Raw genomic sequence first — 21,723 nt, forward strand, 5'->3', positions numbered from 1 at the left:
CCACAAATGGAATCCTCTCTCCCCTCTGTCCCCCAACTGGATACCTCTCTCCCCCAGCTGCATCCTCCTCTCCCCTCTGTTCCCCAACTGGATACCTCTCTCCCACAGAGGCAGCCCCCTCTCTCCTCTGTCCCCCAACTGGATACCTCTCTCCCACAGAGGCAGCCCCCTCTCCCCTCTGTCTCCCATCTGTACACTGCCTCCCCCCAACTGTCTGCTCCTCTCCTCTCTGTCTCCTAATCGAACTCTTCTTTCCCATAAATACATCCCTCTGTCTCTCAACTCTCTCCCACTCTCTCCCAACTGTATCTCCTTGTCCCCTCTGTCCACAAGCTGTACATCTCTCTCCCCAAAATGTATCCCCCACTCACCTCTGGCCCCCCTCTGTGTTCCCCTGTTCCCTGTGTCTCCTAACTGCACACCTCCCTCTCCCAACTGTGTCCCCCTGCCCCCTCTGTCCCCCCACTGCAATCCCCTTCCACCTCCGTTCTCTAACCCTGCCCCAGGTCCTGTCAGAAGGGCCTTAGACAGGCCCTCTTCTCCCACTAGCCCCTCCCCCTCACTGTGCCCCCGCTGCAAGGCCACTAGGTCTCGGATACACTGGGCAACTGTGGGTGAGGGGCTGAGCCCTCGTAGCAAGCGCTGCCGGTGCCCTCGCACCAGGGCACAAGCATCCACATTTCGGGCTGTCTCAAAGGCCCACAAGCGCACCCACATGGCCCTGCGGGGTGCCCAGCTCCTCTCAAAGTAGTCCACGAAAGCAGCTGGACAGGTGGCCCGCAGTTCGGCCAAGGCCTCCATGTAGGCTGCGGCGGAGGCCGCCCCAGCCAGGCGGCAGAGCAGCGGCCATAGCCCAGGGTCCTCCCCGGCCCCGCCCAGCTCCTGGGCCTTGCTGAAGAGCGTCTCCAGCACCTGCACCCGGCAGATCTGGACGCGAGCCCCAGGCAGCAGCTCTCGGACCGCCTCCAGTTGCGTGCCCACCTCGGGGCCCACGGTGACGCAGCGCACGCGGCCCTTGATCTCCGGGACGCTCTGCACCAGCGAGGCCAGCGTGAAGCGCAGAAGGTTGGGGGTGGTCTGGCGTGTGAGACAGCAGGCCACCTCCCGACCACGGCCGCGGTCATCCACGCAGAGCACAGTGGACAGATCGAAGGTGCCCTGCAGGCCCGGGAGGCGGTCAAAGAAGAGCATGAGGGGGAAGCGGCGCAGCAGAGCCATCATGCTGGACGTGAGGAAGAAGACGGTTTCCACCACGGCTTGATCTTCCACAAAAACCAGCTTCACCTGGGGAGGGCAGGGAGTCAGAACCCGCCACGGCCCGCGGTGGCCCACGGTTGCCCACCGCTGCCTCCTCCCCTCAGCCCTGCCCTGCCCAGGAACCCACACACCTACCCTGCCCCCCCCCACGTAAATATGCGTACACGTGTGAGCCCACACATCCACACACACGGATCACGCCTCATCTCAGCCATGCGCCACCGTGCACACCCACAGAAACACACGGACATACATGTGCGAACACACTGATCACAAACCCTCCTCATCTCAGGCCCTCACCACATAAACATGCATGGACAGACGTGCCCATGCACAGCCATACTCACACATAAACCGTACACACATGCTTCCACACACAAACCACACCTGTGCCCACACCCAGACATACTCACACACCTATGTGCGCACACACACACTCTTGCACAGGTGCCCATCCCCACATTTACACACTTGTGTGCCAACACACACACATACACATAAGTGTGCCTACACCTGACCAAGGACCCCAAGAAAGCTAACACTGTTGTGTACGCCCCAATGACTCCCCCCAGCACTTCATTCAGAGGACCCAAGCCAGGGTGGGGAAGCAGTACCCATATGGAATCTTCCACACTGGCACCAAGGACTCCACTACACACACACCAATCCAGGCTGGCATGACCAAGGAGAAATCATCTCTCCCCATCACTACTAAAGCTTCTAGGAACAGAGACCAAAGCTCTCCCCAACTGAGTCATTCCCTTAGAGAAAATATAGGGTGTTGAAGTGTCCCAATCTCTGCCCCAGTCTGGGGGGCCTCAGTTTCCCCCCCTGTAATATAAGGACCAGACATGATCATCTCACAGAATCTCAGAGTGGGAAGGAATCATGTGATCCCAGGTCAATAATCAGAAGCAACATCAGAGTTGGTCCAACCCCCCCCCCCATTTTACAAATAGAGACACTGAGGCAGAAAAGGTCACACAGTGCCCTCAGGGGCATCTAGTCCAACTAGTACCTAAACAGACATCTAGTGCCACCAGGTCTTTGCTTAAAGACCACCAGGGAGAGGGAATCGGTAGGTAGCACATTCCCATCCTCAGGAAGCTGGTTCCTTACAGAAAACCTAAATCTGCCTCTGCATTTTCCCTCCTCCTGGCTCTGCCCTAAGGAGTCAAGTGGAACAAGGCTCTTCCCTTGTCCACATAGCCCCCAGGAAAGCATTCAGCATAGACTCTTTGAGTCAGTATTTAGAAGAGCCCTTCCCACTTACCCAGACCCAACATGCCTCTGAACACTTAAGGACACTCATTTCATCACCTCCCTAGGAAGAGCCTGGCCCTCTCCCCAAGGGTTTGGCCCAGGTTACCCTGAGGGCTCTTTAGCTCAAAATGCCCCGGACTAGGATACCCAAAGGCCCCTCCAGTCCTAAACTGATGCAGATGAACTGCTTCACCCTTGCTCCTGGCTTTCTCCTAACGGTCAGTATGAGAGGCAAGGTTGCAAATTCACAGAATTATTAGAAAAAGTTCCCCAAGAGGGGTAGGACAGAACCCAAAGCCAGAGAAGGGAAGGAAAGGAATGGGGCTGGACCCTACCCTGGGGTTCCAGGGCGAGACAAAACTGTATGAGAAAACACCTTCTACCAATGCTGATTAGCACCTTGTCTGCCACTTTTGGCCTTACAAGGCTACCTAGAGCCCCAAGTGGTCAAGACTTGCCCAGGACACACAGACAAATAGAGCAAGGCCAAGGCAGGACTGAGACTAGCCTTCCCTCCCCTCTAGTCACTATACCTCTTCTTCCCCATGAAGCTGTCTGTATCCTCAAGGCCACAGGCAGTGGCTTCCTGCCACAAGACACCATCACCCCCACACCCTTGACCAGCTCCCCTTGATCTCTTCCTCCCCTCAGCCCACCCAAAGAATAGACCCAGGCTCCAGCACCAGCAGCCAGTCCCTCTGCTCTTGGGTCTACCTGCCCCCTCTGCCTGCTTGCCCCACCCAAAGCTAGCACCTTGGCCTCAGGGTCAGCCTGGAAGAGCCCCTCCAGGACATGGAGGGCATCAAGGACACCATGGTCTCGGCTCTTGCAGTAGGAGAGGAGGCGGTGGATGTCTGAAGGGGCCACAAACTGCTTGGAGATCTTGTTGGTAGTCCGGACAGGGAGGCAGGCGTTGGCAAGAAGATGGCCTGGGCGGAAATAGTAGGCAAACTCCAAAGGGCAGGCTGGATGAGAATGGGTCAGGTGGCACTCAGTCACCACCAGGCGGTCCCGAAGTGGGCTGAGCTTCAGGATGATGAAGGCCGGACAACCTGGCTGGGGACTCCTGCAAGAAGAGGAGAGAGGGGTCACCCAGCTGCCTGCCTTGCAGGGTTTCAAGCTGGAAGGGGGCTTGAAAGGCATGTCATTCAATGCCATCCTTTTATGGATGAAGAAAGTGAAACCCAGCAAGGACCAGGAACTGAACTCAGGCCTGCTGACTCCTAATACAGCCTTCTTCCCACTGTCCCAAGGATTCCCTCTTTTTAACCTGAGTTAACCTGCTTTTCTGGCTCCTCCCTATTGCCAACCATCCCAGCCAAGCTGCTTCATAACTCAGTATGTCTGTTTCTGTCCACACTTCTTGCAGCCTCTGATCTCTCCAGTGGTCTCCTCCTCACACCTTCCCCAGCTAGTAAGTCTGCCTCTTAGATCTATAGGAACTGTTCTAATCTCTCAGTCTCTCCCTAATAGTAACACAGCAAGTCTCTGTCCTGGTCATTCTTCTTTATCTTGGTGACTTAATCAGTTCCTGGGGGATTAATGATCATTTCTATGCCAATGACTTCAATCCTACATGTCCAGTGTCCCCTGAGACTTGCAGTCCCAAGTCCCAGCTGAGAGGCCTCTCAGATCCAAGTCCAATCCCTCCCCAAGGGCATGCACTACCTACCATCCTCCCACAGACACAAGATCAGTGACATTCTCATATCAGGTACCGAGTCTTGTCACTTCTATGTCTCCAGCCTCTCTCAAATGTTCGTTCCCTTCTCTCCACTAACATGGCAGCCACCTAATTCACCCTCCTTGCCTCCTGTCTAGATGACTTCAGCTTCTATCCTCTCTCCCCTCTAAGCCACCCTCCACCCAACTGCCAGAGATTTTTCCAAAAGCATAGGGATGATTACCTCCCATTTCACAGAGAGGAAGACTAAGGCTCCAAAGGGAAAAGTGATTTTCCCAGGATCACAGTGCCAGAAGTGTCTGAGCAGAGAGATGCTCAGCTCTCCCGAATCCAGTACCCTTTCTCAACTTCCAGTAAGTCCAAGGTCAGCAGGGTTCAGCATATTCAGACTTCTTTTACAGACAAGGAAACTTACTCAGGGAGACCCAGCTCTGATCAGAGTCCCTGGTGTCCACAGAACAAACTCCTTAGTCCAACATTCAAGGCCTTCCAAAATCTCCAGCCTGCTCTTCCACACCTCTCTCTCACCTTCCTTGCACTCCAACCAAACCAAAGGCCTCACTAGCCTCTAAGCAGTTCCTCTGCATTCTCACCTCCCTGCTTTGCTCACACTATCTGCTATCCTTGGAATGTCATTCCCTTTTTAAATTTCTACCTAACCTTCAGAGCCCAGTTCATTCACGAAGCCTTCAATGTTCCCCCTTCCCCTCCACATACACACAACACCCCTTGCTTTCCAGAGAAAACCAGAAACAATCACTCCTTCTCTCTAATCTTGGAGCATTTGTGAGGCCCTTCTTCCTAGGCCTACATCTCCATGCCCATGTCCTGCCCTGCCTCCCCTCACCATGTACTGAAATTGTCTTGGGGGCCTTATTTCAACAAAAAATGGAATAACAGGGTCCCACAATTGATTCAAAGGTCACAGAAAGACAAGTGGGAACTCAGCCCTGCCCACAAGAACCTTATGATCTATTGGGAAAAGAGGCATTCTAATAACTTGAGGATGGCAATCATCAAAAAAGAGAGCTCCAAGTGCTGAGGAGGGGCCCAAGGCAAGAGAGAAACTCCTGGGGAGGCTTCCTGGCCAGGGCAGCCCTGAAACTGGCTGTGGAGGGGAGGGCCCAGCAATGACGGTAGGTGGAAAAGAGGGAGCAAAGCACAAATACAGAGATGTGGCATTGACAAGGACCTGAGGGGCACAGAGCTGGAAACTGAGGCACTGATTAAATTGTTCCCCCAGGGTCACCTGTTTCTACCACCACACCATTTTTCTAGGGACCATATTAGATAGGGATGGGCACTTAAGCTGGAAAGGCCTTGAATGCCAGTTGGGTAGGTTAAACTTTATTCAGCAGGCAATGGGTAGCCATGGAGGGTTCTAAGTAGAGGGAGGACACGATGGGAGCAACAGTGGCATTTGGGTCTCGCTCAAGACCAAGCGTGGGACTCTGTACACTGGACCCAACACCAAGAGGCCAATGAGTGAGTGAGCTCTGGGCCATGGCCTGGGCCCACAGGGAAGCAGGAGCAGGCCCACCAGGCCCTAGCCCTCCTTGAGCTTCTCACCCCGCAATGCCAGGCCTGCCGGTGGGTGCCCGCACATCCTTACAGACTAGCCGCACGTAGCTGTATTTGAGGACATCGATGAGGGCATGGAGCGGGGTATCGAGAGCCCAGCGGCATTTGGCCAGGTGCATGGAGCTCTTCACAAAGAAGAGGGCCCGGTGCTGCTGACACCAAGCATCGAAGAAGCGGCTGAATTCTGCCCACGAGAAGAACTCCCGATCCTGCAGCTCCCGCTCCTCCTGGGCCCCGGCCTCAGCCCACACCAGCCTCGGCTCTGACTCTGGCTCGGGCTCCGGCTCTAGCCCTCGCTCCTGTCTGGGCTCCCGCTGGGGCTCCGGCTCGGACTCAGGCTCGGACTCCGGCTCTGGCTCCGGCTCTGGCACCGGCGCTGGTTCCAGCTCTGGCTCGGACTCTGGTTCCGGCTCCAGCTCTGGCTCGGACTCTGGTTCCGGCTCTGGCTCGGACTCTGACTCTGGTTCGGACTCTGACTCCGGCTCGGGTTCGGACTCCGGCTCCAGCTCCGGCTCTGGCCCCCGCCCTGGCCCCGGCTCCGGCCCCCGCCCCCGCCCTGACCCCGGCCCCGGCCCCGGCTCCGGCTCCGGCTCCGGCTCTGGCTCCGGCTCTGCCTCCAGCTCCCGCCCTGGTTCGGGCTCTGCTTCCAGATCCTCCTCCATCCTAGGGTACCTGGGGGTGGGAAGGGGAGAGCCAGAGGTCAAGACCAGCAGTGATCCTAAGCCATCGCTGCCCACTGGGCAGGATGTGGGAGGAAGCCACACGACCCTGGTAGATAATGAAGCTGGAGTTTGTCCACGGGAGATCTAGCCCATCTTCCACTGGGGTCCTTTGCTGAACCTGTGGCCATCTCCCACCTCTCCCCGCAAGATGCGAAGCCCTACATCCAGCTGTGCCCCTCCCTCCCCCAGATGTGGCATTCCCACACCCAGCTGTCCTCCTCCTCCCCCCAGATGTGGCGTGCCCGCATCCAGTTGCGCTCCTCCCTCCCACAGATGTGGCGTGTCTGCTTCCAGCTGTGCCCCTCCCTCCCCCCCCCCCACAGATGTGGCACTCCCCATCCAGCTGCTCCATTTCTCTTCCCCCAGATGTAGAGTCCCCCACTGTGCACCACCCCCGCAGCCTCCAGCTGTAACCACCCCCCCTCCAGATGTGCACCTCTCCTTCCCTCCCTCCCCATCACTCACCCCTCCCGCCCGCTCAGAGCCAGAAGGAACGGCTCCTGACGGCTTGGACCCTCCCACAATGCCCCGCGAGGCCAGGCGCCCGGTCCGCCCCTCTTCCCAGAATGCCTTGCTTCCCCTCCGTTGGGTCAGTGCTTGACCTTCATCCCATCGTGCCCCGCGAGCGTCCGTCCCGGAGCCTCGGCCGAACCCAACCCATCCCCCAGCTTCTCTTCCGAGAGAGCAGAGCTCCTGCCCCTCCCACTCGGCCGGACCACAACTCCCAGCGTACCCCGGGAGGCCAAGGGGCGGGCACCTGGCCCGTGACGACACACTGCCCGAGCGTCTCTGAGCGCGAAAGTTGAGGCGCGAAGAGGAGCTAGTGGCGGGAGTGGAGCCGGAGCCGGAGCTGGGTGTCGGGTCGGAGTCTTGGCAGCGTTACGCGAAAGGAGGTCAGCGCGAGGGGTGGGGGGTGGGGGGTGAGGGGAACAGAGGACACAGACAGACAGACACATACACGCAGACACGCGGTGCTCTGCGCATGCTCCAGGCTGGCTGGGCCTCGGCCCCTGCTCAAATAGGGAGGGGAGCGAAGTGCGCATGCGCGAGCAGGGAGTGGGGTGGGGAGGGGAGAAAGCTCTCTGGCTAAGACCCTGTCCGGCACACCTGGGCCTTCTCGACCCCGGGCCGTCCCAAAGCAGGTCCCTGCTCCTTCAGCTGCTGGGGCTCCCCATGGCCTCCAGGAGCCAGTGCACAGTGCTGTGCTTGGCGTTCAGAGTCCTCTATCACAGCCCCCCCATCAGGCCCCCTCCTCCCTTCGCACAGTCGCTTCCTCCTCCTCCAGGGACCACTAGCTGCTTGGGGGCGCGCCTGTCTCGCCTCCCTCTTTGTATCTCCGGGGCTTAGCCGCGCCTGGCACACAGTAGGTGCCCCATAAAATGCTGGCTGATGGGCTAGGCTAGCCTGAGTGATTAGTGCTGTTGGCGGGGGCGGGGGAGCCTCCCACTGGACCCCGGGACAGCCAGGGAGTGAGGGGCTCAGGGGCCGCGAGGGCCACCCCGATGTCAGCTGCGGGGGGCTGGGGGCCCCAACCCGCCCTGACCGTCACACATTTTCACGTGTGGTTACAGGAAGCGCTGCAGAGAGAAGCAAGGAGGCAAGGCCCGGGAGCCATCATGCAGCGATCCATAACGTGAGCAGCTCCGGTTCTCGGCCCTTCCCTGCCCCTGCCCAGCCCCTCGCCCCATGCCCTGCCCTAGCCTTTCTCTCCTGTCTGCCCCAGGTCGTTTTTCCAGCCTATGAGTGGGGATAAAGAAAAGAGGCAGGAGGAGCCCCTCAAAAGCAGCAGGGAGAAAGAGCCCACCTCCAAGTGAGTGGGGGTCTGAGGGGGCAGGGGGCCCCCCAAGGGCGGCCCCTTGGGCGTCCCTTACCACTCCGGTGGCCTGGCCTCCCCCTCCAGGGCTGCCCTAAAGGAGAGGAATGCCGTAGAGTCTGACAATGAGTCCCCCATGAAGAGGCCTGTGAGGAAAGTGGCCCGAGTCCTGGGGAGCGAAGGCGAGGAGGAGGACGAGGAGGCGGCCCCAGCCACGCCCGGACAACAGGTAGCTGGCCTCTGGAGGGGGCCCTCCTGAGCCCCCTGGGGAGTGGGCACTCTGACCTCCCACACCCACTGTCTGTCCCCTGCAGGAGCCAGCCATCCTCTCCCCGGCCACTTCTTCAGCCAGCTCCAGCCCTTCCCCCTCAGACTCCTCACCCAGCAGCATCTCCCCAGCAGGGATCCCCAAGCGTCGGACAGGTAGGGGAGGGCAGGCTTGTCTCCATTCCACCTCACACCTTCCCCTGAGCCTCCAGACGGCAGCACCTCCAGCAGGTGCCTCCAGGGCAGGCCTTTCTCTTACAACCACCCTCTCCTCCTCCACATGGCCATGGCAGGAGGGAAGGCCAGACTGAGCCCTCAGCCCTTCTTTCTTCCACTGAGGAGCTCCATCCCCCTTGCTGCTGCTAAAGGCCGTTGGGGGCACCACAAGACCAGAGTTCAGATCCAGCCTGTGCACTGACCGGAAGCCTGACTGCCGCCTGCCTCGCTTTCTTCATCTGTACAGTGAGGAGGCTGGGCTTGCTGGCCTGGAAAGCCCTTCCAAAACTGATTGCTCCCCCACCCTTACTCACTCTTTTCCTAGCTCGGAAACAGATACAGAAACACAAGCTGCCAGAGGACTGTAAGGACAGTGAGCCCAAGAGGTGTAAGAGAGAGGGAGGGGAGAACACACAAGGAAGAAACCCAGAGCAGCCCACACCGATCCCAGAGACACAGCCGGCCGCGGAGGCCTCTGGCAAGGCCCCAGAGTCACAGAGCACCACTGAGGAGGCAGGGAGAGGCCCGGAGCTCCAGGCGCCCACCCGGGCCCCCAAGGCCTTCAGCAGCTTCTTTAGTGAGTGTCTGGCCTCTGGTCTGAGGAGAACTGTCCAGAGCCTGAGCGTTTTTCTGTTCCATACCAGGTTTGGGGGTGGTCTAAAGGGGTAAGAGCCTCTCCCTAGAGACACATTTGTTCCACAGCCCCCCGAAAACCAGCAGCCGCAAAGCAAGCCCCAAAGGAGGCAGAGGCGGGGAAGGCAGTGGAGGAGACATCCAGGATGTAAGTCAGCCTTAGCAGAATCCCTCCGCTCTCGGGCCAGCCCCCAGCCAGGTCTGTGCCTGGGGGGAGGGACCCTGGGGGACAGGCAAGAGGACCAGCTTCCCAGCCTCTCCCCCCCTCCCGCTGCCACAGGTCCCCAGACCCAGCCTCCTACAACCCTTCTAAGAGCAGCTATCACCCTGTGGACGATGCCTGCTGGAGCCCAGGACAGAGGTGAGGGTGTGGGCAGGGCCCCTGCCAGTGCCTAGCTTGCTGGTACGGGTGGTTTGCCCAGCGTCTCCTGGTTAGACCGGGAGCCTGGTACATGGGCACTTGGTGAGTGCTTGTCAGCTGGGGGCTTGTCTTGCTCCTCTTCTGTCCCAGGGGCTGCCCTGCACCTCAAGAAAGTGCCCCTGGGCAGGCTCCCTGCCCCTACCAACCCTTGCTTCCCACAGGGTCCCCTACCTTGTCGTTGCTCGGACATTTGAGAAAATTGAGGAAGTCTCTGCTCGGTAAAGTCCAGCCCTTTCCCTCTGGTCCTCTGTGGCACCCTGTCTCACTCAGGGCCAGGGAGCACCCCCTGTCCCTTTGAGGAGGCTCCTTCCACCTCAACTTTAGTCACTGGCAAGTCCCTCAGAGCCCCAACTCCACTTTCCAGCACATTCCTGTCCACACTCATGTGTCGCTTTCCTCCGCTCCCTCCCACCCTGTAGACCTCAGTCCTTATACTAAGCAACCTCAGCCTGCCATCCCCCCAGTCTCCTTCCCCTGGCCGGGCCTGAGGGTCTTCACGGCCCTGCCCGTCCTCCTCTTGCAGGCTCCAGATGGTGGAAACTCTGAGCAACCTTCTCCGTTCAGTGGCTGCCCTGTCTCCCGCAGACCTGCTCCCTGTCCTCTACCTGAGTCTGAACCGACTGGGGCCCCCCCAGCAAGGCCTAGAGCTCGGCGTGGGGGATGGCGTGCTCCTCAAAGCGGTGGCCCAAGCTACGGGTGAGTGAGGGCAGGGAGACTCGATGCCAGAGCCAGGCAGCCTGCCCAGGTGGCACCACCCTGGCCATCCACACCCTCGTCTCCTCCCACCACCAGGGCGGCAGCTGGAAGCCATACGGGCCGAGGTGGCAGAAAAGGGGGACGTGGGGCTGGTGGTGGAGGCCAGCCGCAGCACCCAGCGTACCATGCTGCCTCTGCCACCCCTGACGGCGGCCGGAGTCCTGAGCAAGCTCCGAGACATCGCCCGCCTCACGGGCAATGCTGTGAGTGTCCCTGCCCACACCAGCCTGCTCCCCTCCCATTATCTGGCCTCTCTTTGGGGTGGGGGACAATCCTGGGCCCTGTCTTAGGGGTATCTCCTTGAGGAGGATGGGGCAGGGGCTGGGGCGGCCCCCTTTGAAGTCTGGGCGGTCCAGTAAGGATCTGGAGAGAGCTTCCCCATCCCAGGCCAGAGGGTGAAAACAGGCTGGGCCGGTGCCCATCTCCCTCCTGCCCCTTCACTCCCCACCCCCGCAGTCCACCTCAAAGAAGATTGACATCATCAAATGCCTGTTCGTCGCCTGTCGCCACTCGGAGGCCCGCTTCATCGCCAGGTGGGGCCACAACAGCCCACTGGGGGCGGGGCAGAGCGGGGGAAAAGCCACAAGACCAGGGAGCATGAACCTGGGGGACCTGGGCAGGTCTGGGGAGTGTCAGGGCACTCACTCTCCCGCATCCTCCTCCCCCACAGGGCCCTGAGTGGGCGGCTGCGCCTCGGCCTTGCCGAGCAGTCAGTCCTGGCGGCACTTGCCCAGGCCATGGCCCTCACACCCCCTGGCCAAGGTAAGGGTGCCCCTCACACCCCAGCTTCCACATCCAAGCTGTCCTTTCCATAAGCATTTCCTGCCAGAACATCTCCCACCCGCACCCACCCATGTGGGGCCTTGGGGAGAGAGGATCAAAATCCTGGGTGGGTCTTTCCCCCAGAGTTCCCCCCAGCTGTGGTAGATGCTGGGACAGGCAAGTCAGCGGATGCCAGGAAGACCTGGCTGGAGAAGAAGGGCATGGTCCTGAAGCAGACCTTCTGGTGAGAGGCGAGCGGGTCTGGGCATGGGCAGGGCATGGGGCAGTGGGGGGCACGGTAGGGGACTGCCGACTCCACATACCCAGCCTAGACACGTTGGTCCATCCCCCAGCGAGGTGCCTGACCTGGACCTGATTGTCCCTGCCCTGCTGGAGCACGGGTTGGACCAGCTGCCCCAGCATTGCCAGCTGACCCCAGGTGAGCCTTCAGCCGCTTCCTGCCTCAGTCTGGGCCCTGCAGGGCCCTCTCAGCCCCACTCCCACCTACCCCCACGCCTCAGGCCCTGCAGACAGGAGCCAGTCTGCCCTCACCCTCTTGCTCTGGCTTTGCCACCCAGGGGTGCCCCTGAAGCCCATGCTGGCCCACCCCACCCGCGGCATTGGGGAGGTGCTGAAGCGGTTTGAGGAGTCTGCCTTCACGTGTGAATATAAGTATGATGGGCAGAGGGCACAGGTATGGACCTGCAGGGTCTCACGTATGAATACAAATGTGATGGGCCCAGTTCTGGGGGCGGGGGCCTTCACACGTATGACTAAGTATGACCGCAGAGGGCCCAGGTCTGGGGGCGAGGGATCTTCTTGCCATGGCCTGTATCTCCTCCCCCCAGATGCAGGCCTTGGAGCAGAAGTGACAAGGGAGGCTCCCTAGCCACACTGCTCTGCCCAGAAGCTGGCTCCGTGGCCATCCCTCCACCCCTGGGAGTGTGGCGAGACTGCCCCTGACAAGTCTCCCTCCTAGTCCCTCAGGGCTCCCCCTCCGCCCCTACAGATCCACGTCCTGGCAAATGGGGACGTGAAGATATTTAGCCGGAACCAAGAGGATAACACTGGCCGATACCCGGACGTCATCAGCCGCATCCCGAAGGTGGGGTCAGGCGGGCAGGGGGCGGATGGGGGGGTGGGCAGTGTGGCTCAGTGGTTATGCTCAAGGGCGGAGTGCACAGGGCCCCTCTGCCCACTCAGCCTTAACGCTTTGCCCCTTGCTCAGATAAAGCATCCCTCGGTCGTCTCCTGCATCCTGGACTCGGAGGCTGTGGCCTGGAACAGGGCAAAGAAGCAAATTCAGCCCTTCCAGGTGCTCAGCACCCGCAAACGCAAGGTGTGCCCGGCCTTCTAGTGCCCCCCTCTCCCCTGTGCCCCGCCCCCTGCCTCCATGCCCCTCCCTCTCCTCTGTACCCTGCCCCTCCCTCTCTGTGCCACGCCCCCTGTCTCCATGCCCCTCCCTCTCCTCTGTACCCCGCCCCTTGCCTCTAGGCCCTGCCCTCTCCCTGTGACCTACCCCATTCCTCTATGCCCTGCCCCCTGCTTCCATGCCCTTCCCTCTCCCCTGTGCCCCACCCCCTGCCCTTCTCACCTGTGGCTTGCTGTGCCATTGTCTTCACCAAGGAGGTAGAGGAGTCCGAGATCCAAGTCCAAGTGTGCCTGTATGCCTTTGACCTCATCTACCTCAATGGGCAGGTGAGTGAGGCCCCATGGTGCGCAGCACCCTCTGTCCCAGCAGGGCTCTAGGTCCTCAGGCATCTTCCTTCTCCCTGCAGTCCCTGATCCGGGAGCCACTGTCCCGGAGGCGGCAGCTGCTCCGGGAGAACTTCATCGAGACGGAGGGTGAGTTTGTTTTTGCCACGTCACTGGACACGGAGGACACTGAGCAGATCGCCGACTTCCTGGAGCAGTCCGTGAAAGGTAGTGGGGGGCCCCTCACCCAGGGTGGCAAGGCTCAAGCCTCCCTCCCGAGGGGTGTGGGCTGTGCCCAGCAGCTCATGAGCATCTCTGTCTTCTGATTCAGATTCCTGTGAGGGCCTGATGGTGAAGACCCTTGACACGAATGCCACGTATGAGATTGCCAAGAGATCCCGTAACTGGCTCAAGGTGCTTGTGCCCCCTGGGACCCTGTGTCCTCCCAACCCCACCTCCTTCTTTCCTGCAGTCCCCATCCTGTCTCTCCTTGGCCCCACTGTTCAGCTGGTCTGCAGCACCATTCCCCCTGCCATCCCCAGGCTCCATGGAGGGGAGGCCGTCCTCATGGCCCAGCCACCATCATTCTCCTCAAAATTGCCTTGCCTGAATTTCTCCCACCTTGTTCCATCTGAAGCCCCTGCCCTCCCCAGGGTCCTTCCCCTGAGTTCTTCTCCCCCATAACCAGCTGAAGAAGGACTATTTGGAAGGTGTTGGGGACACTCTGGACCTGGTGGTAATTGGGGCCTATTTGGGCCGGGGAAAACGAGCCGGACGCTATGGGGGCTTTCTCCTGGCTGCCTTTGATGAGGACAGTGAAGAGTTCCAGGCCATTTGCAAGGTGGGGAAGCTGCCTGATGAATCCGGAGGGAGGCAGGGTCACCTGGGGGGTTGGGGGAGCAGTAGGAGGTGACTGGCTAGGCCCAGCAAGGGAGCATATGAAGGTCCATTCCCTCTTTGCCTGCCAGGGGCTCATGCTCATGGGTAGTAGATAGAAGGTACCCCTGACCAGTTTTCCTTCTGCCTCCCCCCTTTCCTCAGCTGGGCACGGGTTTCAGTGATGAACAATTAGAGGAACATTTCCAGAGCCTCCAGGTAAGAGCTGAAGAAACAGCAGGATCCCCTGCCCCCTACTGCTGCCCTCTCCCCTCCCCTTCCCATGCCCCACTGCTGCTACCACCCCACTTTGTCTGTGCCCCCTACTGCTGACCTCTCCCCTCCCCAGGCTTGTCCCCTGGGTTTGATCCCAAGCTCTTGGCTGCCTCTCACCCCTGGCCCTGCTGCTTTCCTCCTGGACTTGTCCCCTCTGGCAGCTCCCTTTCCCCTCCCCTCCATGACCCTCTGTCCCCTACCCAGGCCCTCGTGATTCCTGCTCCTCGTTCCTATGTCCGGGCAGAAGGGGCTGTACCCCCTGACCACTGGCTAGAACCAACCACCGTATGGGAGGTTAAATGTGCTGATCTCTCTGTCTCCCCAATTTATTCAGCAGCCCGAGGGTTGGTGAGTACAAAAGGGGGCTGACCAAGGGAGGGCATTACAGCAAATGTGCCTTGGTCAGGGACACTCCCCCCAAAACAGCCCCATCGCCTCAGTGTTCCTATTTACAGGGGTCAAGGCCCAGAGGGAGGAGATGAGGAAGGAGGCCTTCTGTGCTGGCTCAGGCCTCAGATTTTTTCACACTCTTGAGTCTGGGGACCCCAGGCTAGGACGGCCTCTGGGTTGTGAGCCCTGGGAAGCAGGGATCCACAGGGGCTCAGGACCTAGGCATGCACGGTCTCAGCTGTGGCAAATAGGAGGGCCCGGAGAAGCACCAAGACAGATGAACCCTGTCCAACCGTGAAAATTCTTCGAGGGTGGGATCTGGGCAGCAGTGTGGCGAAGTGGGCAGAGAGCGGGCCTGAAGTCAGGAAGCTCCGAGCTCAAATGCGGGCTCAGACACTGGCCACGTGAGCCCGGACAAGTCTGCCTCAGTTTTGTCAACTATGAGATGAAGACCTTCCCAGGGCTGAGGATCAGGTCTGTGAGGTGCTTGGCACACAGTAGGTACTTTGGTAGGAACGTGACCAGTAGTCGATGTCTGTGCCCACCCAGGTGGAGAATGACAAGGGCATCTCCCTACGTTTCCCTCGATTTGTTCAAGTTCGACATGACAAGAAACCAGAGGAAGCGACCACCAGTGCGGAGGTATTTGGGGGAGAAAGGCTGGCAGAGAGGGGGAGGCCAAGGCTCATGCTAGAGGTCTATGGCAGCACCTGCCTCCTTCTCTCAACAGGTGGCCTATTTATATAAGAAGCAGCAACAGATTCAGAACCAGCAGGACTCGGACTCCAATGCCTCTGACTTTGAGCCTGAAGATTTCTATTAGCTCACCCAGCCCTACTTGCAGGAGCAGAGCAAGGGGGGGGGGTCCTAATCACTCAATAAAATTCTGGGACTACAGATCGATTGGCTGATGGGATGGGGGTTGTCATCTTTCTCACCCTGACCTGGGGGCAGAGGGCAGGGCCTGCTTGGGATCCAGCAGCCCCCCCAAGAGAGAGACTATCACCAGAGTCCAGGACAGTCTGTTCCTTTATTAGTTACCAAGCCCCAGGCCCTCGTCTCCCAGCCAATACCCACCACCATCTCCCCTTGCCCAACCAGCCCCCGCCCCTGTGGCCTAATCTTCAGATGTGGCCTGAGAGCTTAGAGGAAAAGCTTCCCCTTAACTTTGTTCCTGAGGTCAGTGCCCACCCCTTGACCAAGGCATGTTTACAGCAAGGTGGAAGGAGCTTGGGGTGGGGGGGGTCCCTCACTTGCAAGGCCCAGTCCTTGCCCAGCCCTGCCCTGCCCAGCCCCCTCTGGGAGGGAGGGAAGGAGGCCAGGGCTGGGAGAGCAGCCAGGATAGCCTCCATGTGCTAAGTGCTCCTCAGCCTCTGGCTTCGGGCCTTGTACACTTCGATGAGCAGGTCCTTCACGTACTGGATCTCGCGCTCCACTGACTCTGCCCGCTCCCGCAGCTCCCGATTGCGGGCTTCCAGGCCCTGGCACTCGCCCTCCAGGGCCTCCCCCTCAGCCCGTTTCCTCTGGCGGTACCTGAGCGCAGCTGACTTGTTCTGGTCACGTTTTTTCTGTTTGCGATCTCCCCGAGAGGGGGGCACGGGGTAAGGGGCTGGTCGGGGGACAGACGGGGTGGGCAGGGGGGCTCGGAAGACCTCCCCACCTTCCCCTTCACCCCGCCCAGGCTCCCCACTGCAGTAAAAGGTCAGCAGATCAAGGGTATCCAGAGGGGCCTGGGGGAGGTCAAAGGGGGGCAGAGGAAGGGGCACGGGCACTGGGGAGGGTGGTGGGAGAGGGGCATCCAGGAAGAAGTCCTCCATCTGCTCCAGCTCCTTCTTCAGCAGGGAGGCCATGGCCTCGAGGTCTGGAGGGGAAGGAGATGGAGATGGTGGCGGGAGGGCCCCGGGGGGCGCTGGGGGCTCCAGGGGGAGCAGGGCAGTAAAGTCCACCCGCTCAGTCATCCAGTCTGAGAAGCCGTCACCTAGGCAGGCAGGGACGGTGGTCAGGGGGGAAGCTCCCCACTTCCCCCCCATCACTGCCCTCCCCTGTTCCCCTCTGCCTTACCTGCCAGGGGCTCGCTCCCCCCGGGAAACCCCCCCTCCAGGGCTGCCCCCAGGGCCTCATAGGGACCCAGGGGGGCGGGGGCCAGGGGGAGCTTCCCATAGTCCACCCGCCAGCCCGGCCCGCTAGCTGGGAGCAGGGCCCTGTCCAGCTCCAGCCCTAAGGCCGCCAGGAGAGACATGGCTGCCAGGACTGCACAGGTTGGGGCTTCGAAGGCCAGGCGAGCACGTGGAGACCACAGCAAGGCCCAGCTGGAGAAGGAGGCTCGGAGGAGGGTGAAAGGTGCGCAGCGGGATGGTGGCAGAGGCGGACCTGCAGAGAGGGAGGGAGACCGAGGGGGCGGGGCTAGAGACCAGCACCACCCCCTCCAGCCCATTGGCTGAGGTGAAAGCGTGCTCCGCCCAGAGAAGCAAAGAGGGCGAGGCTAAACTAGCACCCGCCCTTCTTCTAGTCCATTGGCTGGAGAGTCCTGCCCACTCCCAGGGGAATTCCTTTTCTGGCCCCACCCATTGCTCCAGTGACTATTCCTTCCTTCTGGCAGCCTGGTCCCTGGAGGAAGCCCCTCCTCTATGCCAAGAGCGTGTCTTTTCTGCCCCTAAATCCTCCCTAGTCAGGCCTCCTCCCGGGCTTCACCCCCCCCCCCCCCCCCCTTTAAGACCTGCCTTGAAGGCCTTTAAGCTCCGCCCCTCCCCACCCTGTTCCTGAGACCCGCCCCCTCGAAGACTCCATCCTTTAAGGTCCTGCCCCCTCCACAAAAGGGCAGCACCCACCCCCACCTTTCCTTCGGCCCAGACCAAAGGGTCTAGTCTGCAAAGCTCCGCCCCCTACTGAAAGGGCTCTGTAATGCCCTACACCCTCCAAAAAAAACTACAAAGCCCCGCCCCACCCCGACCTCGGCTCCTTTGAGCTCCGCCCTAAGACTTCCATAAAGCCCAGCTCCTCCAGAAAAGCTCCGCCCTCCGTTCCTTTGGGCCCCGCCCCTCCCTTAAAAAGCCCTCCCAGGCTTCTACCAAATCCCACCCCCTCCTAGACAGGTGTGCAGAATAGGGTAAGGCACGGAGCATCGCGCATGCGCCCATACTGATCGCACCCCTGTAGCTCCACTCCATCCCCCTCCCAGTAATCTTGGAGGTGCCGAAAACTCAGCGCGCAGGCTCGGGCAAGAAGGCGCGCTCCGGTACTCACTCCATGGCTGTAACGGAAGGCACGGAGGCGGCGAAGGCCCCGGCGAAGGATGTGGCAGAAGAAGAGAGAGCCGAGAGGCCAAGCGCGGCGAGCGCCGAGGCGCAGCAGGGGCAGCGGGACGGAGCTACAGGGCCATGGCCCGGGTCAGGCGGGCGGACGGTCTGCGTGCGAACTACTGTGGCAGGTGGAGAGAAGGAAAATGAGACGGTCTCGAGAGCGAGCGCGGATATAGGGCGGAGCGCAGCTGAACAGATCCCTCCGCGCCCCGCCCTCGGGCCCCGCCTCCTGACGGCAGGCTCCGCCCCCCCGGCTCCCGGTGAGGCCTTCGCCGCGGCTTCCTTCCCCGTAAAGCGAGGAATTGGCCGAAAGCTCCGGGCAGGCTCCTCCCTGCCGCCCCCAGCGTGGCCCTGTCCATTCCAATGCCATCCCCGCGGGGGCCCGGTGGTTCCGCGGCCCGCCTGCCCGCCCGCTTAGAGGGCTGGATACGGAGCCCCGAGGGCGGTCCTGCCCCCGCGGGGGGGGGGAGCCGGACGGCCCAGGGCAGGTGCGGGCGCCCCCCTCCCCTCCTGCGGCCAGCCTCAGCCTCCTCGTCTGCCCAATGAGGCGCCCTCTCTCTGCGCGCACATGGCGTCCGCACCCCGAGGCCTCTCCAAGCTTGGCCTGTGCCGGCTTGCGAGTGCAATGGACCGTCCTCAGGCCCTGCTTCCTTCACCCCTGCCCTCGGGGGTCCCCTCCAGCCGCAGCCCCAGAGGGGGCCTCGAGGCCATGGAGCCCCTCCTCCGGCCGGGAGGACAATGAAGCCCAGGAGGCTGCCCCTTGTCCTGGGTCTCTGGGCAGCGGGCCTCGAGGCCCGAGTCCGCGGCCTCCAGGGGCTCGGCCGCCCGCCATCAGCCAGCGCCCCCCCCCTTTCCCAGGACCGCCGACAGAAGGGGGGGACCTGGGTGGGGTTGGGGGGGACTCTTTGTTGGGGCGGAGGGGCCAGGCACAGGGAGCGAGTTGTCCCGAGCATTGCAGCCAGGTTGCATCAGCCCTGGCTCCGAGGTGGGGAGGGGAGTAGGGGGATTCTCCAGGGGCAGGGGTTCGCCTGGCAACAACTCCTGATTGGCCCGATCCTTGGCAAGCCGTGGGGCCGCCTAGGGAGACTACCTGAGCACAAAGAGGGGGAGGGGCCCTCGGGCTTCTGTTGTTCCCGAACAGGCCCTGGTCAGTCCTGGGGCCCAGCCGTCCTGCCTCCCCAGACCCCTTCCCCACTCTACCCAGAAGACCCAGCGAGTTAACCCTAAATCCTGTTATCTCCGACTTCTGATCAGCTATCTAGATGTCATTAAGTGATAGGGCTTCAGGACCCCGGGCTGGGCAAGCTGGCCCCTGCAGACGTGGGGGAGGGGAGTCCCGGAGATGAGATTGAGGCCAAGGTGAAGGTCAGTAGGGGAAAGGGAAGTGCGTGGGCTGGGACAGCCAAGCACGCTCTGGCCCCGTGGCTCCCTTCGTGCCCACCTTTAACCCATCCTCCTGTGACCCCCTTGGCTCAACCTTGAGGGATGGGGGACTTTCTCTGTCCCTCAGCCTGCCAGCTTCCCAGCTAACTCCCTGCAACCTAACTGTCCTGTTGCATTCTCTCCCTGCCCGGCTGGGGTCAGCTGTCCCAGCCCACGTGCTGCCCTCTGACCCAAAGGTACCCGTCACTCAATTCCCTCTGACCAGACCCCAGACCAGAGGGATGGTTTCAGAGAAGGAAGGTCCCTTTTCCATGTATAAGGGGTGTCTGCCACTTTCAGACTGGCAGTTTGGGCTGACTGAGAGGGGCAAAGGCACAAACAAATGTATGTCATGAATATGCCTTTGCTCATTTGGAGGGAGCCTTGAAAGGACACAGCCTCTGTCGGACAGACTGTGGGCAGCAAGTCACAGCTAGCATCTGAACCCAGTCTTGCTGACTCCATCTCCAGTCAGTGCTCTGCCCCACACCTGTCTGGGCTTGGCTCACAGCCCCTGCCTGGCCCCAAGCATACCCTCTGCAGCATGGGCCAACCAGCCTCCACTGAAGATGCCCCCCTTGGGAATGCACAGCCTCCTTGGGCACCCCTGACACAAAGGCCAAAGTAGCCTCTGAGCCAAGCAAACGAGGCTGGCCCACCTTCCACCTAACGGCCCTTAGGAACTTGAAGACAGCTCCTCCAGCCCCCTACCCCCTTCAGCCTCCAGCCTTCTTTCTCCTTCCGGCCAAATGTTCCCATTTGGGCGAGAAGTCCTCCTAAGACCTTTCACCATTCCAGTCACCTGCCTCTGGACACTTTCCAATGAAAGAATGAGTGAAGTTCTTAAGTGAAAAGGTGTTAAGCACTTCCTAGATGGCCCCTGGCCTCCAGGAAGGTATTCTAATAGCTTCCAGGCCTCAAATGTCTCCCAGAGGCCCCTGCTCCAATTGGCTTGTTCTTCCCAGAATCTCCATTTGGGGAAGGGGCCATGTTTTAGGTTCGAATGTAAGCGCCCTAAGGACCAGGGCTCTCTTTTTGTTCACTTTTGGATCCTCAGGGCTCAGCAGAATGTCTTGCACATAGCAAGTGCTTGGGAGGCCAAGAGCTAGGTTGTGAACACATTTGTAGCAATACTATGGCCTATGGGGTGGAGGGGCTGCTATTGCAACATGCAGGCAGGAATCTGCAAGTCCCCCCAGCTCCTGCCTGAACCCAAGGAGGTCTGGAATTTTGTCAAGCAATGAGCTCTCAGGAGTCTGGGCAGAAACGAAGCTGGGCTGGGCTTCGGGCACAAGCTGGACCTGTCTGGGGCCTCTCTTCCCCTCCGGATTAGAACATTCACCCTCTGCCCACTCTCTTCTTCCTTCCTGGGCCTCCTTGCAGCTCCCTAATGGCCCAGGGTCCTAGATCTGATGTCAGACGGTCATCAGGAGATGAGGCTGGGAAAGCAGGTCAGACACCAGCTCACTCTAAGTGAGTCTGCCCACTACGGAGGTTGGGGGTTGAGGGCTCTAGACATCTGGGTCACAAAGGGCATGGAGAAAGGGAGTGGCACCGTCTAGCTTCTAGCCAAGTGGCTTATATACCCCAAACACTGTCATGGGTTTCTGTCCCCTGGAACCTTCAAGACAACCCAGGCAAGTGACCTCAGCCCTAGGTGGGTCCCCATATGGGGAGCTCAGAGACTCTGGGCTCCTTTGGAGAGGCTGGCATTTCAAAGGGCACGTGTTTATAATAGTCAATAATTAGAGTGGCTAGTTGCATAGCCTGTGGATATCTGTGGATAGACTGGACAGTAGATAGACTGCCAGGCCTTGAGTCACTTACTAGCTGTGTAAACCTGAGCAAGTCACTCCCGCCTGCTTGCCTCAGTTTCCTCATCTGTCAAATGAACTGGAGAGGGAAATGGCCAACCACTAATATCTTTGCCAAGAAAACCCCAAATGGGGACAGGAGAGTTGGACAGGACTTAATGATTCAACAACTGTTCCAGTGGATACCAAGCTCAGCCCTGCCCCCAGGCAGCTCCCAGTCTAATGGAAGAGACAAAAGGCAAACCAGATGGAGACTGTGCACAGACTGGAGGAAGCCTCAGGGGGAAGGTGCTAGCAGGGGAGGAGAGGGTCATGGGCTTCCTGTGGAAAGTGTGTTGAGGTTTGGAGCCCACCTCCACCTCAGAGAGGCCTCCTACCCACCAGCTCCTGCCAGACCTGACCTAGGAGCCCCTCTCTCCCTCCTCTTCCCCAGCCAGGTGCAAGCTCCCTCAGCACCAGGGCAACCAGCCTCCATAGCAACCGTCTCCTCCAGCTCCATCTCCACCCAGGCCCTCCCACGGACCCTGGGGGCTGTTGATTAGAGGCAGAAGCACCTGAACTCCCCTACCCCACCCC

At 60.3% G+C, this 21,723-nt stretch overlaps 3 protein-coding genes across 4 annotated transcripts in view; 1 reads left to right on the forward strand and 2 right to left on the reverse strand.

Annotated features, from left to right (window-relative positions):
• Window positions 1–7,550, reverse strand: part of LOC138173397 (uncharacterized protein ZSWIM9-like) — a 9,798-nt gene extending 2,248 nt beyond the window's left edge. The window contains 4 exon segments of the mRNA XM_069103449.1: window positions 45–1,284; window positions 3,274–3,586; window positions 5,774–6,457; window positions 6,973–7,550. Coding sequence (XP_068959550.1) covers window positions 45–1,284; window positions 3,274–3,586; window positions 5,774–6,457; window positions 6,973–7,550 — 2,815 coding nt within the window.
• On the forward strand, window positions 7,243–15,509 carry LIG1 (DNA ligase 1). Of its 2 annotated transcripts, none has more exons than XM_069103309.1 (26): window positions 7,243–7,400; window positions 8,079–8,140; window positions 8,231–8,317; window positions 8,408–8,549; window positions 8,635–8,743; window positions 9,129–9,380; window positions 9,506–9,584; window positions 9,717–9,797; window positions 10,019–10,075; window positions 10,381–10,553; window positions 10,650–10,816; window positions 11,070–11,146; window positions 11,284–11,375; window positions 11,520–11,619; window positions 11,729–11,814; window positions 11,954–12,069; window positions 12,385–12,480; window positions 12,604–12,714; window positions 13,002–13,073; window positions 13,154–13,298; window positions 13,402–13,484; window positions 13,759–13,911; window positions 14,112–14,165; window positions 14,427–14,570; window positions 15,162–15,254; window positions 15,343–15,509. In XM_069103309.1, the coding sequence occupies exons 2-26, from the start codon at window positions 8,124–8,126 to the stop codon at window positions 15,433–15,435; spliced, it is 2,679 nt and encodes an 892-aa protein (XP_068959410.1). In that variant the 5' UTR covers window positions 7,243–7,400; window positions 8,079–8,123; the 3' UTR covers window positions 15,436–15,509. The 2 variants fall into 2 exon arrangements, with proteins under 2 accessions (XP_068959410.1, XP_068959411.1); XM_069103310.1 differs by lacking the exon at window positions 7,243–7,400 and adding an exon at window positions 7,737–7,870.
• Window positions 15,510–15,623: 114 nt separating this feature from the next.
• On the reverse strand, window positions 15,624–18,118 carry ATF5 (activating transcription factor 5). Its single transcript, XM_069103311.1, has 3 exons — window positions 17,856–18,118; window positions 16,674–16,982; window positions 15,624–16,590 (listed from the first exon to the last, which is right to left on the reverse strand). The coding sequence occupies exons 2-3, from the start codon at window positions 16,849–16,851 to the stop codon at window positions 15,968–15,970; spliced, it is 801 nt and encodes a 266-aa protein (XP_068959412.1). The 5' UTR covers window positions 16,852–16,982; window positions 17,856–18,118; the 3' UTR covers window positions 15,624–15,967.
• Window positions 18,119–21,723: the final 3,605 nt, after the last annotated feature.

The sequence above is a fragment of the Petaurus breviceps genome, unplaced genomic scaffold, assembly GCF_028583685.1.
Source record: "Petaurus breviceps papuanus isolate PSGF00001 unplaced genomic scaffold, PetGlider_PUasm1.0 577, whole genome shotgun sequence".
In the NCBI taxonomy this organism is placed as follows: Eukaryota; Metazoa; Chordata; class Mammalia; order Diprotodontia; family Petauridae; genus Petaurus; species Petaurus breviceps.

Excerpts from the sequence above, each read along its gene's own strand:
- ATF5 (XM_069103311.1), bottom strand. The coding sequence starts at position 16,851 with ATGTCTCTCCTGGCGGCCTTAGGGCTGGAGCTGGACAGGGCCCTGCTC. Across the intron at positions 16,591-16,673 it reads GGGGAGCGAGCCCCTGGCAG|GTGACGGCTTCTCAGACTGG; the intron begins GTAAGGCAGAGG and ends CTGCCTGCCTAG.
- LIG1 (XM_069103309.1), top strand. Across the intron at positions 11,620-11,728 it reads GTCCTGAAGCAGACCTTCTG|CGAGGTGCCTGACCTGGACC; the intron begins GTGAGAGGCGAG and ends TCCATCCCCCAG. Across the intron at positions 12,715-13,001 it reads TCAGCACCCGCAAACGCAAG|GAGGTAGAGGAGTCCGAGAT; the intron begins GTGTGCCCGGCC and ends GTCTTCACCAAG.